This window comes from Natator depressus, chromosome 2, assembly GCF_965152275.1.
Source record: "Natator depressus isolate rNatDep1 chromosome 2, rNatDep2.hap1, whole genome shotgun sequence".
Taxonomy (NCBI): Eukaryota; Metazoa; Chordata; order Testudines; family Cheloniidae; genus Natator; species Natator depressus.
Genome location: NC_134235.1, coordinates 99,186,074 through 99,200,017, shown reverse-complemented (window position 1 = coordinate 99,200,017; position 13,944 = coordinate 99,186,074). Strand labels below are relative to the sequence as shown.

General features: G+C 39.0%; 1 protein-coding gene across 5 annotated transcripts in view; it reads left to right on the top strand.

Annotated features, from left to right (window-relative positions):
* Positions 1-13,944, top strand: part of ZNF516 (zinc finger protein 516) — a 130,329-nt gene that overhangs the window by 48,106 nt on the left and 68,279 nt on the right. For all 5 annotated transcript variants that reach the window (XM_074944733.1, XM_074944730.1, XM_074944732.1 and 2 more), the window contains one exon: positions 3,756-5,779. In XM_074944733.1, the coding sequence (XP_074800834.1) occupies positions 3,877-5,779 (1,903 nt within the window). In that variant the 5' untranslated portion in view covers positions 3,756-3,876. The remainder of the gene's footprint in view (positions 1-3,755; positions 5,780-13,944) is intronic.

The window sequence follows — 13,944 nt, the reverse complement described above, 5'->3', positions numbered from 1 at the left end:
TTTCACAGCCCTAGGTATCCTGGAGAAGATTCCCAGTAACCAAGGAACAGATTTTCAAAGGTGTTTAGGTGCCTAAAGATGCAGATAGGTGCCTACTGAGATTTTTCAAAAGTGCCTGAGCAGGTTAGGCACCTAACTCCCGTTGAAATCAATAAGAGTTAGGCACCTAACCTGCATAGATGCTTTAGAAAATCCCATTAGGTGCCTGTCTGCATTTTAAAGAGCCTAAATACCTTTGAAAATCTGTCCCCAAGTTTGGATGCTTATCTGTAGCTCACGAAAGCTTATGCTCAAATAAATTGGTTAGTCTCTAAGGTGCCACAAGTACTCCTTTTCTTTTTGCGAATACAGACTAACACAGCTGTTACTCTGAAACTTATCTGAAACTCTTAGTTCAACAAACTGATCTGGAAATTTCCTGAGAACAGGTTTTCCCTTTACTTGGTCCCTGTCCAACATACCATTTTGACACTGCTTCCAGGCTTGGAAAAATTAAAAATAATAGGGCAATGAGATTGAAGCTCAGGAAAAGTTTGTTTATGGTTCAAGTTGGGCTGTTAATTTATTTGAACTGCTTCACTCATTACTACCCTATGTGGGGTTTTTCTGGCTTGTTTGTACTTTCGGTACAGCTTTCTGGTTGCCTGAATGACGGCCATTATTTATTTAGCCAAGCATGTGTCTTGCGGGGCTGTCCCTCAACTCAGTCCTAAACTGCTAATTTCAGGGATCAGCAGTTCAGATGCTCTCTTTGCAAACTTGTTGCTCAGCTAGACATTTGAGCTCTTGATCGGATGTGATTTTCCCCTGATAATGTAGTACATCAGTTCTGGACATAGTCATAAGAGAAAAATGTGTTTCATTTGAAAGAAATGAAATTGAATTTGAGACGTGTTTCTTGCAGATATTTGTAGTTGTATTGGTCCTTGAGGAAAAGGTAGATAATGTGATGCTTACCTCTTAAAACTATAAACAGTTAGTAACCAAAATTAATTACCCTGAAGATCTAAACTGAATTGTTTTTCAGAAAATGAAAAGTTAGATTAGCTTAAAAATAATTAGTGTTATTACCAGGGAATGTAACTGAGTGCCTGAGATGAATAATCTAATTATTTTAGATTGTGTTAGATTTATGATGATGATCATGGTCAGACTACATTTATTCACTTCCCAGTTCAGAATAATCTGTGGTGAACAAAGTGACAAGACCTTAGACTTTGCAACTGTAAATCTCTTTTTTTGATTTTTGCATCAGAAGTCTCCAGTGGAAAGTGTGTATGTGTGGTTGTAGTGGTGGTGTTTAGATCTGGCCACATCTTAAGAAACTGCTTTCTTTTCTTACTACCAAAGAAATGGATTGACTCCATCCATTAGTGCATACAATATTCTTTCCTTCAGATAGAACTTGCTGTTCAAACTGGTTAAGGGGGCTACAAATAACTGAGAAACTTTTGCTTTGTATATATAAGGGGACTGGAAAAGCTTATTTTATAACATTAATAACGTTATTTCTCTTTTTTTATGTGCTCAGGGTTGCGAGTTGATGGGGAAATACATGTTGTGTAGCTGAGATAAATAAGGGACCCAGTTTTAAAGATGGTTATTACTATACATACTGTCATGCAACAGCTTTTAAAATTCTATTTGTTCATCACTAATCAATGTGATTTTAATAACTAAGGATCTGCTTCAGCAAAGCATTTAAGCACATGCTTACCTTTAAGTTCCGTTGACATAACTTTAACAACCATTACAGTGAGCATTTAAGCACATGCTTATTTACTTGGTTGAATTGGGGCCTATGTCTTGGATCAGCATTTTTTTTTCATACTGGATGCTCAACAGGAAATCATCTTTAAATACACAGAACACTTTGTCAATCTCTGTATTATGGTTTCCCTTTCAATCAAAATGTGAAGTGCACTGCAGTCTGCTTTCCTGTTACATGAAGTACACCCCACATCAAGCACAGCGGAACTGCCCGAAATACAATTTAATGTAATTTTCAACAGGGGTACAATATTCTATAAAGAAAGTCTCCAGAAAAGTCTTTTATCTCTGGGCAAGCAAATATTTTTAAATGAAATTATACATGACTATAAAGCCACAGACTTAAAGTGTAACAGCCACTTCAAGAAATTGTTTCCTAATGTAAAATATATATACACAGAGACATACAGACATATGGATTCTCTCTCTCTCTCGGTTTTGAAATAAGAAATATAAGAATGTTTGAAAATGGATTTTCCTGTTGTTGAGACTTTATTCATACTTTTTTGGGGGGAGGGGGAAGGGGATGGAGCCCATGGCCAGGGGGGATTTGATTTAAATTAAATTGATTTAAATAATGATTTAAATCACTAGCCAGGAAGACTCGATTTCATCATGGTTTTCTACATAAAAGTGCATTTTTGTTGGTTGGTATAACCTTAATACGTATTCTTCACAACTCAGAGATAGATGTAGGTTTCATTTTTAGAAGGTACACATGATACATTTTTAAACAGTGATTTATTTTGAAAACTTTTCAGATCAGTTTTATAGTGATATCAGAAAATGAATGATTAGTTGGTTGGTTATTTCATTTACCAAAGGTAATTGAAACATATATTTATGAAGTCATTGGGAGGTGAACTGTCTCCAATTCAACAGCTTAATCATTAATATTTGGAGGATTTTCTTGCCATGCTGTATTAGGAGGAGAACATCACCCAACAGACATTTACATTGTTTTATTTAACTAAAACAACAACGTTATGTATTCTGGATTTTTTTCTTCAACAGCAAACATAATATTTTAACGAAACAAGCATATGTCCCTCGCTTCTCACATTTATCTCCAGACTTCTTTTCCTTGTCCAGATCTATTCTGCCCCCAACAATCTTCTATTCATTGAACCTTTTGAAACTTTGCACTTTTAGAGAGAGGTAAGGGATTGACTCTGTGTACACAAATTTGCAGAGGGACAATAGAGTTGAGGTCTGTTATTTCTCACCTCTATATATTATTTATTTATTTAAAAACATTTTTGCTGTTAACAAGCATGTTATCTCTGGAGACACAAATCCACAGTTTGAGAACCACAAAACTAAGCATCTCTGATGGTAACTTCTAGACTGAGCACTGAGTCCCATTGGGTAGATAGATTAACCTAAATAATCTATACAGAAGCCTGTGGAACCCCATAAACTGGGTCCCTAATCCATGAACTATTGGAATTCATTTACAAAACTTTTCTCATATATTACATGAATATATTGTTTTATACTATAGAATTAGAATGTATAATCTCTATTCCATGATGAGACATTATAGCTTAAAGATATATCTTAATTAAAACTATCTTTAGATAGGTTTTTTCCTCAAAAAGCATTTTATCAAAAAAATCCAATTTAAATTTAAAAAATCCTTCTTTTTTTTTTTAAAAAAAATCATTGATTTTTATCCACCCTGCCCATGGCGCGCACACATTTTTTAAACCGTGGTGTCCCTTATCCCTGTGTATGTCATTGTTTCTACCCCAAATGATATTTTAATTAATGTTGCTTTGAATGCTAACCATTTAAACTAAAATTGTGCATGTTATGGAATATTAATATAAGCTAATGCTTATTATTAAAATAAATCAAAGTATAATATGTTTTTGAAATTGGGTCTGGTGACAAAAAGCACCCAAGGAAAAGTATAAATAGTTTTAAACATATTAAATAATCTACTTACACAATTTCTGTATTTTTGTTTTTGTTTGTTTCAGGTGCTTATTGCCGTCCGCTTCCAGAACATACATGAATAAAGTGACAGCCCAGACTCTTTCGAGCAATTGATAGGGGAAACTTTAACCTGAGAATGAAGAGGTAAACACTCAACAGAACCGTATGATTGAAACCACAGCCCAGCCCTCTGCTGTTGGACAAGGCTTTGTCCTTTTGCCCTGTACGACCGATGTTGCAGTAGTTCTGATGGATCGCAGCAAGGAGGTAGAGATGGAATTACGAAGATCCTCTAGTCCTAGCAAGATAAACAAGAACGACATTGATGGAGACAAGTCCATGTGCCACAGCTGCTGCATCTGTGGCAAGAGTTTTCCTTTTCAGAGCTCCCTGTCTCAGCACATGAGGAAGCACACAGGAGAGAAGCCCTATAAATGTCCTTACTGCGACCACAGAGCTTCCCAAAAGGGCAATCTGAAGATACACATTCGGAGTCACAGAACAGGCACTTTAAGTCAGGGGCATGAGGTGGAGATGGGAGAAGCACAGCTTGGAGAGATGGGAGTCTCAGAAGGCCTTGACGGATGCACCAGCCCCACCAAAAGTACATCTGCCTGCAACAAGATTCTGAATGGGGCAACCCAGGCAGACAACAGCAAGATTTTATTGAGAAGCAGCAAGAAGGAGGTTGTCACCGAGGCACCACCTGCAGAAGATGGCAAGCTACCCACTTATCTGTGCACCTTCTGCAAAAACAAGTTTGAGAGAAAGAAAGACCTGGAACAGCACCTACATCAAGTCCATAAGCCATACAAATGCAGGCTTTGTAACTACATGACATTAAGAGAAGAGACGCTGTTAAACCATATAGAGAAAGACCATATTACAGCTCAAATTCCAAATGGGGAAGCTTACACCGAGAATTGCAAGAGTGAGCTGAATGCAGGGGAATTTCCTTGTGAAGTCTGTGGTCAGGCCTTCAGTCAAACCTGGTTTCTCAAAGCTCACATGAAAAAGCATAGAGGATCGTTTGATCATGGATGCCACATTTGTGGCAGAAGATTTAAAGAGCCCTGGTTTCTCAAAAACCACATGAAATCACACGGCCCAAAGACTGGGAGCAAAAACAAACCAAAAAATGATTTAGAGCCCATAGCCACTATTAATAATGTGATTCAGGAGGAAACAATTGTGACTGGCTTATCTCTGTATGAAGTTTGCACCAAGTGCGGGAATCTGTTTACAAATATGGAAAGCCTAAAAGCACATAATGCTGTACACTTCAGAGCTCAAAGAAGCAGTACTGAGAACAAAGGTGATGGGTTAATTGATGGAAGCCCAGATCCATCTGTAAATAAGCAATTTTTCTTACAGTGCCTGAATCTGAGGTCTGCTGTAGGGATAGATAGAGTTACAAGAGGACAGCCTGGAAAAAGGGTAGCTGAGCTGGATCCAGTCAGTAGCTACCAGGCCTGGCAGCTGGCCACCAAAGGAAAAGTAGCAGAGCCTTCTGAGTATGTAAAATATGTGGGATGGGATGAAGTCCTTGCTGATGCAGATGTGACTTATGACAAGGATAAAAGAGAATATATTCTGGTCAGCCAGGAGAAGCGCAAGCGAGATCAGGATTCACCCAGCTCCTCCAGCAACCCCAAGAAGAAAAGCTGTGTCAGTGGGCGCTTGGAGAAGAACAGCAATGTGCAACAAGGAGAAAACTGTATCCTTGCTCAGAGCGACCTGGACTACAGACCCTCCTCAAGGCAGAGCAGAAGGGCATCCCAAAACAAGTCCACTGAGTGCTTTGAGTGTGGAAAGATTTTCCGCACGTACCACCAAATGGTGCTCCATTCGCGGGTGCACAGGAAGGAACGCAGGAGCTGCAGTGAGAGTGGGACCGTTGCTCAGCCAGACCGGTATGGATCCAGCAGTGAAGAAGGGGATTCTGGTTCTGTTAGTGGGCCAAGCACTCCCGGCTCAGCGTCTGCCCCAGAAGATTCTGTGACCTCTGGAATGGGTGAGGAGGGTGCTGAGGACAGCTTTGAGGAAGGAGTACCTGAACCATCACTAGGTAAGCTCATACACAACATTTCTCCCCCCTTTTGCCTATGTTACTTTTTCTTTGTCTCTAGCTCTTGTAGATCCCATGCCTCTTAGCCTCCTGGGGCCTGAATGTGGGACACAGCAAGAAGCAAAGGATCAAAATGATAGATGAGTAAAATACCATAAGAAGCTTAAAATTAATGTGGATCAATTCTGTAGCCTAATTAACATTGTTTATAGTCCCAGCTGGATGATTCAGCATTTCTGATGTAAATAATAAAAGTGAGGTCACAGGAGGTCTTTGCAAGATACAGGTAAATTTGGATTTCAAATGAAGGACAACTGAGAGGTAGCTTATTTACCCCTAGCAACGCAGTTACCTCTGCTGTTTGCTTCAATATCTCTGCTGTTAGTTTCAGTATAGCAGTATCTTTCCAAGACATCTCCAGGCCCAATTTTGCCCTGATTTACACCCTTTCTGCTCTCAGTATACAGATGTAGTTAGAGCACAGTTTGCCTGCTATAACCTTGAAGCACATAAACTTGTTAATTGCTAACGAGAAAGGCATTCCTTCCTCTTTTCTTTTTCTATGTTTTGCTTCCCCAAACTTGTGTTATAACTATAAGGCTATAATTAATCTCTCTGGATTAAAGCAATCCTCTGAGTCCAACTCTAGCTAAATGGAACAAATTATTCCCCAAATAGCAGCAAAGTAAATATATAAAGAAACACTAAGCATTTTCGTATCATTTTAAATTTTTGTTGTTTACTGTCCTTTGTTTATAATACTCTATGAGAAATGAGAGAGAAACATTTCTTTCCTGACTAGCCCTCTGCTTTTTCCATTTGGCAAACAATGACATTTCCCCACATTTTCTTTTTCTTTCATGAAGAACTAACTAATCCAGGTTTTGTAATGTTTAACTTGTTTTCAGGAGCATCAGTGAGGAAGTCACCAGCACAGTTCTGGGAAATTTTTTAAACGATATTAGTTAACACATGCTTCCTCAGCTGGCTAATGAATGTCATAGAAGAAAAGCAACATGTTCCAGGATCATGTATTAAGTTCTATATGTAATCATTATTGACAGCAGTGATGATGTGGTGTTGGATATATTTTGTCACTGGACATTTCCCATCAGATTATGATCATTTTAAGAGAGGTCAAAGTTTGAGCTGAAACTACAAGGCATATATATATCCCTTTCTAAATGTAATGCTTAGATCCTCTTCCCCTGTCCCTCCAAGGGTTGAAATCATTATAAAAATCAAACCCTTTTTTGGTGCCTAAAATGTCCTTTTTGGAACAAAACTTGTCTTGGGTTGACTTCACTGTGTGTTCTCACCTTTATTAGCTTCACTGGGACTTAAGTCCCAGATGGGCAAATCCAGGGGCACATTAGATTAGAAGGTTAATTTAATGAAATACCAAAGCCAAATGCTTATGTGCTTCCCTGCCCATCTTAAAAACCACAACTCTAATAAGTACTAGTGACAGATCAATCTTAAGTATTTATGTCATGCTCACTTGACCAAATAGTAGGCCCAAAATTTGGTCTGTCCATTTATTGTTGTATTTATGCAATTTAAAAAAAGTTTATGAAAGTATACTCATTGCATTCATGTTAAAATCCATTGGGCACTCTCTGAAACGCCCCTGTACAATAGATTCAATATGTAATTACTGAAATACAGCATCATTCAGGGTGAAATGAGGTTGTGAAATTCTACCAGTGCAATGCACAATACCTTTGTGGAAACAGTTGTGATGGAAAATCATCTCCCCAGAGACAGGCTCAAAACAGCAACAGTCCTTTCATATAATGCTCAAAGAGTAAATTATTCTTCTGTACTGTTCTTAATCATTTGATTTTAACCTTATCTCTTTCCTACCTCAGTTCAACTTCTGAACACTGATCTCAGAAGTGAAAACATTTTAAAGTTACGCAGCAATTTCTCTCATAATAACCCAGTGCCAATAGGAAACTCATTTTCTTTAGTTGGCAAATTGGTTCTCACCTTTCGTACTGAACAGTGAGAAAGTAGCAAACTGATCAAGCTAAATAAAGATGAATATCAGTAAATAGATGCACTTGCACTGTTTGTCTGTGTGCTTCATTTTTTATTCCACAACTTCACATTTGAAGAGCTAGTTAATCAAAGGGACTACTGTATAGTTAAGGAACTTTATTGTTGCTACTTCACATTGTTAATGCAGTTTATTTAATAATTACTAGCGATATCAATGAAGTGAACATTTTTCATAGCTGACAAAGCTTTCTAATTGAAAATAGAATAAGTAGAACACAATTTTTAGGCCAAGATCAGTATCTTAATTTTCCTCTATTTATATCTCTTTGATAAGGCAGTTTAATGGATATGCTATTCAACTGTTTTATACTGTCAACAATTTAGAGATAGAGAATTGGGTCATTCTGTCCATCAGGCTGTATGAATACTTTGTTCAGATAAAGGAATTTTAGCCCTCTTGAGGTTGCTTATTCAATTCATGAGGCTTCCCCCTCCTTTATGAACTAAAACTTGAAGTCTATAGAGTATAGGCCAGATTCTGCCTTCATTTACAACCAGACAGCCCCATTAAAATCAAATGCTTTGTTATGCTCTTTAAATTGTCTTTTGTCCTAGAAGTGTTATGGTTTGCTACCCTCTGCTGAGGCTCTTCTAGTTAATCTCACAGGGTCAGGTGGCCTTTTTAGTCAATAGCAAAGCTCAAGCAGCAACAACAGTAGCCATCTTCAGTAGCTGTAGTTTCTTTTCCCCACATTCACTTTACAGTGTTGTTTTTACTCAGAATGTGGCTGGGCAAACCTCGTGGTGCTCATGAGACTATTTAAAATCACATCATTTACTTTTATTTTCACATCTTAACTTCCTTTCCCCATAACTTGTATATGTTACTGTGGGACTGCGAGCCTGAAAGGGCCTTGATCCTGCAAGAGGGCTGAACATTCTGTCCCTGATCCAACATAGCATTTAAGCACATAATTAACTTTAAACATACGAACAGTACAATTTAGCTGAGCAAGAGCTTTGCTGGTTTGGGGCCAGAATGCATGGCACCTTGCAGAATTGAGTCATATTAGAGGAGCAAAAAGCATGCACCAATACAAAATAGCTCTGAGTGTCTCAAATACAGAGTGTTCCTACCCTTCACTTATCCTCTGCTAAATCGCTAGAGTCACATCGTTCTTTCTCAGCCATGTGAGTTGTGTTTGCAAACCCAGATTACCATCCATCAGAAGCTCCCAAACTGGTGTATGGAGTACTTATAGCTGCATAGACTTGAAGGCCTGAAGGGACCATCATGTAGACTGACCTGTTATAGCATTGCAGGCCACAGAACTCCTGCAGTAGGCCCATACCTCTGTCTGAGTTACTCAGATCCTTAAATCTTGGTTTAAATTTTTCAAGTTACAGAGAATCCACCATTTACTCTAGTCCAAACCAGCAAACTGCTGATGGTCTGTGAAAAGCTGTTAGGTCACATGGTGTTGGCTCTTCTCCTTTTATTCAGCTGTTAATCATTTTAAAAGATGACCAAAAATTGCATTCCTTATATCATTTTTCTATGTAAACAGTCACTGCAGTTGCCATAGGAATGTTATGCAAATGAGAGGGGAGTGGCCTGTGTGATGGCCAGAGGGAGAAGAGGTAGCCCATGAGCTATACTGTCTCTGTTAAGAAGGAACTGCACTATGAAAAGATATAATCTCTGTGCACTGTTTGTCAGTGGCATGAATGGCGCCAACAAATAAGGTTATGTCAGCATTTCCATTATGTTGCATTTGAAGCTGCCTGAGCCAGGTGCAAGCAGCTGTTGCTCAGCACTTACATTGACTTCAGCTTTTTTTTTTTATTAGTTTGAGATCTTAACTAAAAGTGGTAGGTTAAGGGTCATGCATCATTTCCATATAAGTACAAGGAGAAACAATCTCTATTTTTAGCCCATCTGCTTCTCCCCCAAAGTATATAATTTGGTGAGCCAAAAAAAAAAAAAAGTCAGGACATGCAAGATAGTGTCTTTATTTTTAGGCTGAAAGTGGGCACCCTAATTTGATCCCCCTGTGGGCAGCCCTGAAGCACAAAACAGGCAGAATTATTGCTCTCCATATCAAAGTGATCATTAAAACAAAACAGTATGGGAAGACACCTGCCATACCATTCCTTCCCCATTAACTTGTTGTGATCCCAGCTAGATCTCTGTCGGCAGGTAACTGGGGGGTGGCGGTTTGGGGTTTTATTTGTTTTTGTGTGTGTGTCCTTTTGAGCTTGATCTCTGCAAAGACCTTGTAACCCCCCCCCCAATAAACAAACAAACAAACAAAAAGAAACAACAACAAAAAAACAAAAACTAGAGTCACGGTGTGTTTGATGCTTAGAAAGTGCTACAACATCAGTTTGTTCATTAAGGCATTATGGGCTATTTCAGTTTTGAAATCTAGACAGAAGCATCAACTGTGACGACATGACTGCCAGATACTTGCTGGTGGGAAAATGGGGAAGCAAGTTCATGTAGTTTTAATTTAATATTTTACAGAGCAACAAGCAAGCAGCCGAAGAACAATATTTTGTATCCTCCACTGTAGTGCTCAAGGGATTTAGCAAAGGAAATAAATTACTTCCCCCACGTATGCATTCTCTCTCTGAATGAAAAAAGTTATAAAGTAACTGTAGAAAACCAGAATTTTTAACTATTATAGGTGGGATAGAGGAGGGGGAAGTTTTATTATTCTAATTGGTCTCACCAAGAAAGGGAGGAAGAGGAGAGAGATCATTGTGCATGAGTGGGAACCCTGATTCAAGTGGGAAAGTTTCTCCTACACTTAGTTCCCTCCCCTTCTCTGCCTCTGCCTTTTATGTGTCTTGTATTTTTCTCCTAGCTTCCTCCACCTTCTTCCTACATTTTAAAAAGTGACTCCGTTTTACTGATGCTGCTCATTGTAGCTGATGCATCATGTTGTTTGTTATTATTTATTATGTTTATTACAGTAGTGGCTGGGGTCTCATTGAGAATGGAGCCTCAGTGTGCTAGGCACTGTATAACAAGAGTAGTAGGCAGCAGTTCCTGCCTCGGAGAACTTAACCATCTAAATAGATAAGACAGACAAAAGATGGGGGGAAGGTTGGAGCAAACAGCCAGTCAGCACAGGGGGCAGAATGTTTAGTCGGAACTGTAGAAAATACGCTGATAACATCATCTGTTGGGGATCGGTCCTGCTTTGAGCAGGGGGTTGGACTAGATGACCTCCTGAGGTCCCTTCCAACCCTGATATTCTATGTTTCTATGATCTGTGCTGGGAGGTCCCTGCTTAGACTACTTCAGCAGCTGCTTTCCTGGTTTCAGTTTCTGACTCCCCCATACAGGTTCTTTCCCCAAGGACACATGAATCCTAGTACTCCCTGAGGGGGTCTCCACTGTAAAGGTCTGGGGCTAGGAGCTGAACTGAGCAGCACAGTGGAGGTTGTGAGGGAAAGAGAATGCTGAAGAGGATCAGTGAGGGGCAAGCCCTTCAGACTTACTCCCAGGGTAGCAGGGTGTTTTGCTACTGCAGTTAAGAAAAAAAATATGTAAGGGTAGGATGTCACATCACTATTGTTTCATGCTCATCAGAGATGAGAGAGCTCAGAAAGGGTTTACAAAAACAAAAACTTTAGGATGGCAGTGGAAGCATATCTGGCAGCAGAAGCACATCCTCTCCTGGTCATATAGTTATAGTTGATAGTTATAGACTAACCTGAACCTTCTTGATATCAAGAACAAGAAGTCAGAGCTCTTAACCTCTTCTCGGTTATGGTTGAAGTTCTAGGCACTGGAGAAGTGCCTGTTTTGTTTTAGTTTTTAACTTGTCCAGTGGGATTTCTTGGGGAATCAATGGTTAGACACTGTTTTATGTAATGTTTTGGTTAATGAACTGAAACGGGGGAAAACAGCATATTATTACATGTACATCAGGGGGTGTGGCAAACAACCCTGAGCACACAGCCATATTAAAAAGAGACACATAACTGATAGCATATGTTATCTATAAATTGGGGTATTTGGGGAGAACTATAGGGAAATCTCTGAAGTCTGTTGAAATTCATTAGAGTATGGGAAAATGCTAATTATTTTGCCAAAAATAGAGACTGTCCCTATGTAGTGACCACTAGCCTTTTGGGAGGTTAGAAACGTGAGCAGGAAACAAAATGAATTCAGCTGTGAAAATTGTAAATTAATACATTTGGGGACAAGTGGTGAATTCTTGGCCCCACTGAAGACAGTGTGAATTTCTCAGGATTTCCTCCTAGTAATCTAACAGCAATATATGCAGTGGGAGAGAAGTATTTGGAAAGCAGTTATCCTCAAAGAGGCATGGGGTAATAGTGGATACTAGAGCTGGCTGACAATTGTTTAGGATGATCTAAGGAGGCATAACTAAAAATAATGGGATGATACTGAGCAAAGGAAAATGGAGACAATATCAGAAAAAAATGTGCTTATCTTTAAGTATGAGAACTTTTCCCCCCAGAAGAAGTGATAAAAGCCCTATTTTTTGAGTAATTTAAAAAACTAAAATAAATAAAGCCCCAAGAATACAATGCTCTTATTTGTATGATTGATTACATTTAGGGAAGAAGAAATGAGTTATTGGTGAGGGCATATGGGGAGATAATCTACAACACAGTTGCACATACAAGAGCTCCTTCTGTCTTGGTGCGTCTGAGGTATAAGCAGATGCACATGTGGCTCTGTATGCCCCTAATTCTGGCCCAGGGCTTCCTATCTCCCTGTAAGGAACAGGATATTTCAGTGTGGGATACTTTTGTGTCAGGGTTTTTTAAGTTCTGCATCTATGTTGTTACTCTGTGGGCACAAGAGAAATAAGGCAAGGTTTGGGATCTGGCAAAGCCCAAAAGGTGTGTTTAGTTTGCACTAGAGGGGTGTAAATTCTTCCGATGAAGTGAGCTGTAGCTCACAAAAGCTTATGCTCAGATAAATTTGTTAGTCTCTAAGGTGCCACAAGTCCTCCTTTTCTTTTTTAGAGTACACTAGTTTATCATGCACTAATTGGCCTCTGTGGATCCTGCTGGCACGCACTAGAAGTTCACTAATGCATGTTAATGTAGTACTCTTTGAAATGGGGACTTTTAATGCGCACCATTCAGGATCCACATGGGCCAGTTAGTGCTCAACATGCCAGTGCACACTAAAATGTACACCACTGTAATGTGGATGAATGCACTGAATAAAAAAGGCCTGAGATACTAAAAAAGGCCTGAGATACTAAAATTAGAACAACAATACTCTAGCTGTATTGCCAGCCCCAAGCATATAAAAGTCATTCCCCAAATGTCATGATACTGGCTTAAAAATCATGAAATTTTAAGAAAAAATAAATTTAGGTCTTTTTGCCTTCTTGGGTCACATTTCCAGCTCTTCCCCTCAACCATGAGGATTAGAAACCTTTTTCTTTTTCCAGTGAAAGTTGAGATTCTTATATAGTCAGTTGACTGGGACTTTAAGAAGGATATCGTGAGACTTGTGATAAAAATCACAGGAGTTAGCAATATTGCTTTATGTTTTCTAAGAGATTCCTAATAAATGGCAAGACTAGAATTGCTGAAGCTTAAGGGTTTGCCATGGAAAGGCAAACCCATAAGAGAACCTGAAAAGGAAAGGTTAGGGGAATGACTGGACACTAAACCATTTGTGCACGAAAACATCTTAGACTTCCACAAAGTGCAATAATTACAAATAAGAACAATTCCAGTAATTTAGATTAGTTGTATACAAATGAAGAAGGGGGAAAAAAAGCATAATGCCACAATTGCACAATACATCAGCAAAATCTGACAATGTCTGAGTTGGCTGTCAGTATAGAACACCTCCCCCCATGCATACTTTATTAGCAAAACTAATTCAGAACTACACACAAAAGGGTGATTAATGCCAGTACTTTCAAATATCACTGCAGGTTGATGACACAAATGTAGAATGGGGGGTTAAACAGCGGCCAGGGCCCAGTTCTTTGCAGTCACACACAAGAGAAATTATGTAAGGTTTGGGATCTGGCAAAGTCCAAGCTGTCACTCTTGGCAAACTCATGAAACGAAGATCAGATCAGTGTACAGCTTGAAACATGGTTGGTTCTATACATTGCAAGAACCACTGGTGCCACTGGTTTCTCTTT